This window comes from Poecilia latipinna, unplaced genomic scaffold (genome assembly GCF_001443285.1).
Source record: "Poecilia latipinna isolate Pla-1442-1.1 unplaced genomic scaffold, P_latipinna-1.0 Scaffold2669, whole genome shotgun sequence".
NCBI lineage: Eukaryota > Metazoa > Chordata > Actinopteri > Cyprinodontiformes > Poeciliidae > Poecilia > Poecilia latipinna.
Genome location: NW_015115285.1, coordinates 20085 through 24145, shown reverse-complemented (window position 1 = coordinate 24145; position 4061 = coordinate 20085). Strand labels below are relative to the sequence as shown.

Here is a 4061-nt window from a genome sequence, read left to right as displayed (position 1 = left end):
AAAAAGGAAAAAAAAAAATTTGGGGTAAAAAAAAAAAAACCAAAAAAAAAAAAGCTTAAAGCTTTTTAAAAAAAAAAAAAAAAAAAAAAAACACACACACACACACACACACACAGATGAGGAAGAGGTAAACGGAGCTAAGATATGATGCTTCAGACATGCCTGCCATTGTGCAAACACACCAGACATTCACAGTGTATCCGACCTAAAGCAACTAAGCAGTCCAGAATAGACCCGTCAGGGTCACCGGCGCATGCAGACTTGGAAGACCCAACACAGGAGCGATTTAGTTAGGAATATCTGCGCTGTTGCTGCGGGTGTCGTATTTTTGGTGGATAATAAGAAGGACGACACCCAGGAAGAAGCAGATGGAGCCCACTGTGATGTAGGCGATACCCAGGAAGGGGTTCTTCCCTCCCATCCAAGAAATGGTGCTCAAAATCATCCGCTTCCGGCCATCAAAGCTGCGGACGGGGTAATCTGGTTACATGAGGGTTAAGGTAAAGAGACAGAAAACTCCCAGCTGCCAAAAGTTTAAAAAAAAAAAAGAAAGAAAGAAAGAAAGAAAGAAAGAAAGAAAGAAAGAAAGAAAGAAAGAAAGAAAGAAAGAAAGAAAGAAAGAAAGAAAGAAAAAGAAAATAGAGTTATATTTGTTTATATTTAGTTATTTTTAATTTTTTTTTTTTTTAGTAGCAAGAGCTTCAGCCATGTCGTGAAAGAGAAACAGTTGCAATTTAATCAGTGGCTTTTAATATCGTCTCTTAAAAAAAAAAGCCTGCAAACTGCTGATTTGAGTTTGTTTTCAATTATTCTTTTAATCTAAAACCTCATCTTAGAGCAGATGAACAAAACGGCGACTACAAAACCTAATTAGTACTGAAGATTTGTGCACTTATGGACACAGGTGGACAGCAATAAATTTTCAGAAAGTTCCTTTCAAAAAAAGGCGTAGTGCTGCAACGGCTCCAAATCCCAGACTGGGGATTTGCATGACGTTTGCATGTCATGGAGGGACATCCTGGTGCTCAGGCCTACTTTCACTGTCCAAAAAAATTGAATGTTACTTAATGTAGACATGCTATAAAGATCTTCTATACACTGTAGACATTTATTTTACATTTCAAAGGGTTGTTTCTGTTAGGTTAGGTGGTTGTTGCCTTCAAATGATGAAAGCCCTAAGTTCAGTTTCTCAGAAATTGGAATATCACATGTAATCAATCTTAATTCTGTATAATTCTGTCTTTATTACCCTTCCCCCAGCTGAAATATTCTGTTTCCCTATATTTAGTTAAATAGCTAAACTTGACAAAATGCTTACAGACTTTTTATAAATGAATAAAGAAATGATTTATCTTAGCCTTGGCTGGACTGTAAAGGATACTGTAAGTGATCTTCAAGACGTATTTGCCACTGGCTAGAGTCGGAGTTGAGTCCGGCTTCTTTTGGATGATGCGATAGAGCTTCCGAAAGGTGGGCAGGGCGGCTGTGCGCATCCACACGATGAAGTCTTCGTTGATGAAGCCGTTGTTTTCAGGATCTGACGGGTCCAACTCGTACACCGGCTTCAGCCAGTTCACTGGCTTAGCCGTGCCTGAGAGACACCCGATAGTCAATGGTAATTTAGTAAATACAAGTGTTAAAAAAAAAAAAAAAACGTATCGCAAAGTGGTTTCTAAAGCGTACCTTTGAAACGTTCAGTCAAGTTGTCCTTGTCGTTTCCAGGATTCCTGAACTTCACGTTCTTGTCTGTGTACCAAGCAATGCCCCTCTTTACCAGAGTAACTTTTGACGTGTTGCCGTCGGGTTGGCTGTAATACAGCTCCAGGGTGTCTGAGAAGATAAAAACCTCATTTATTATTCCTTCTGAAAAGGATGCGTGGCAAACGAGCTTAACTTTTAAAAACTAAATTCTCAAGACTGTTGTTCTGTGCACAGTTTTCATACAAAGTTTAAATGTGCCAGGGCTCACCATTGAAAAGGCTGTTTGCTATGGCTCCACATGGAGCTATGGGCAGCTTAGTCTCCGGGTTTGTAAGGTACGGCTTACATTCCTTGCTGGGGTTCTGGAAAAACCAAAAAACACTTTTCAGCAGAATGAAAATGGGCGATTTCGCTACAAGATATGCAAGAATAAAAAACTAGATATCCCACCGTTAAAGAGGATTGAACTCCATTTAGCTGGCTGTCATCTCTGGACTTCACGTAGCGTCTGTGGTTCTGGTAGAAGTTGGACAGACCGTAGTACATGTAGACATTGCTCTGTTGAGAGGGGAGAAATTATTCATCTGGGCCTACCTGTCACTTCTGCCAGTCCCTCCGTTTAAGATTAGGTTTCATCCAACTTCAATTTTAACAAAGAAAGTAGCCAAGAGGAGACAAATGGAAAGTTTGTTTTACCCAGGAATAGACATAAAGTCCAGGTTCCCGTAGACTTCCTGAATAATCAATAAATGGCCCTCGAAAGCAGGACTGCATAATTAATAACCACATAAATCGATATAAAAGCAGCTTTTAAGCAGACAAGTGGATGTTCTATTTTTGGACTCTAATTTGACTCTAATGGATAATCGGTTTTTTTTTTTTTTTTTTTTTTGCAGAAACAGCATTTGTAGTACTGAATGCAAAGGCTTGAATTATTTATTCATTGTGTCTATATTAGCCTGAACTGATGCAGGAAATTAGCTCACCTCAAACGGCTGCGTCAGCGTGAAGTTCACAGTGCAGACGCATGGTGTTGTGCTGTTCCAGGTGAAGCTATTGGCGCAGTCGTAGCAAGGACTGTTAGGCTCCACACCAGTGTAATCAACCTAAAATTATGAGCGAACACGCAGATGGGGAGAAATAAGTTAGATAAAAATGAGTGCCAGAAATTATGACAGCAACACTCCTGCCAGCTCCTCCAAGTTAAAAAATGTCTGTGCAATGTCTGTGCAATAATCACAGCATTTCCATAAGGTTCAATAAAATAGAAAAGTGTTTTGTTTTTTTTATCTTTGTTTTACCATGCAAAATATTACATCCAATTATGAATATTGACGCCAGGTGGCATTTGTTTGCCCTGGGATTGATAATGTGGAACATCATAAGTGTGACTAAAAAAAAAAAAGAAGAGGGACTGTTTAAGAAGCAGAGACCCAGATGCTGTGATTCAGACTTTATCTTTAAAGCAGTCAACTTGTGGCGGACTTGCTACCGATACCCACTTTACAATAAAACTGCGATCTGAAAGATTTTTGAAGCCAACATAAATAGCATTACGCTTTGAAGTCAAGGAAATCAAACTTTTTCACCACTGATATGAGAAGGTAAAACTGAGTCTGACAATATATGATGGCTGGCACTAACTGAGATATCAAAACAAGCTATTTGGTTCTGTATGCTTGTTACATATCTTACGATCCTTCACCTTTTAAGGCTTAATATTAATACACCGATCAAGCAAATTTTAAAACTAAGACTGTAACATAGGCAATGGCATAATAGCTCCTAACCTTATTTTGTTTATATCCAGAGATAGAGCATAATTTGTTTTTAATTTGTTAATTTCACACCACTGATGGTTTAATATTACTATTGTTAAGTATAACAAAAAACTAAAATCAACTTAACATTTCTGTTCATTTGTATGTGTTGTTTTAAGTGCCAAAAAAAAAAGCTTTGATTTCATTGTTATGAAATCAAACAATGATTGATTTCATAACTTTAGCAGAAATAAAACATATTATTTGTTTGTGTTTATTACCATTACTAGGTCTCCATTAGGGCTGTAGTGATACAGTAATCTTACGATACGATATGATACACGATATTCTGTCCACGATACGATACATATTGCGATATTCATCAGACGATACAATTCAATACACTTTTGCGATTTTCTGAAAGATTTTAGAGGGACAGTGTGTTTTTGGTGACATTTTGAGACTGTTATAGAGTTGGATTGAATTAATTTAACTGAAAACTGTTTAAAAGCACCAACTACACTATACCTGGCTCTGGTTGGACATGGACACAGACTTAAAGTTGACAGCTGGACAAAAAGANTCAAAGAAGTGGTGANA

At 37.8% G+C, this 4061-nt stretch overlaps 1 protein-coding gene across 1 annotated transcript in view; it reads right to left on the bottom strand.

Annotated features, from left to right (window-relative positions):
* Nucleotides 1–108: 108 nt before the first annotated feature.
* LOC106938697 (cell cycle control protein 50A-like) overlaps nt 109–4061 on the bottom strand; it is an 8478-nt gene continuing 4525 nt past the window's right edge. Inside the window, exons 2-7 of the mRNA XM_015020831.1 lie at nt 2688–2807; nt 2152–2259; nt 1970–2063; nt 1684–1830; nt 1382–1591; nt 109–480 (exon numbers count right to left, since the gene is read on the bottom strand). Coding sequence (XP_014876317.1) covers nt 287–480; nt 1382–1591; nt 1684–1830; nt 1970–2063; nt 2152–2259; nt 2688–2807 — 873 coding nt within the window. The 3' untranslated portion in view covers nt 109–286. The remainder of the gene's footprint in view (nt 481–1381; nt 1592–1683; nt 1831–1969; nt 2064–2151; nt 2260–2687; nt 2808–4061) is intronic.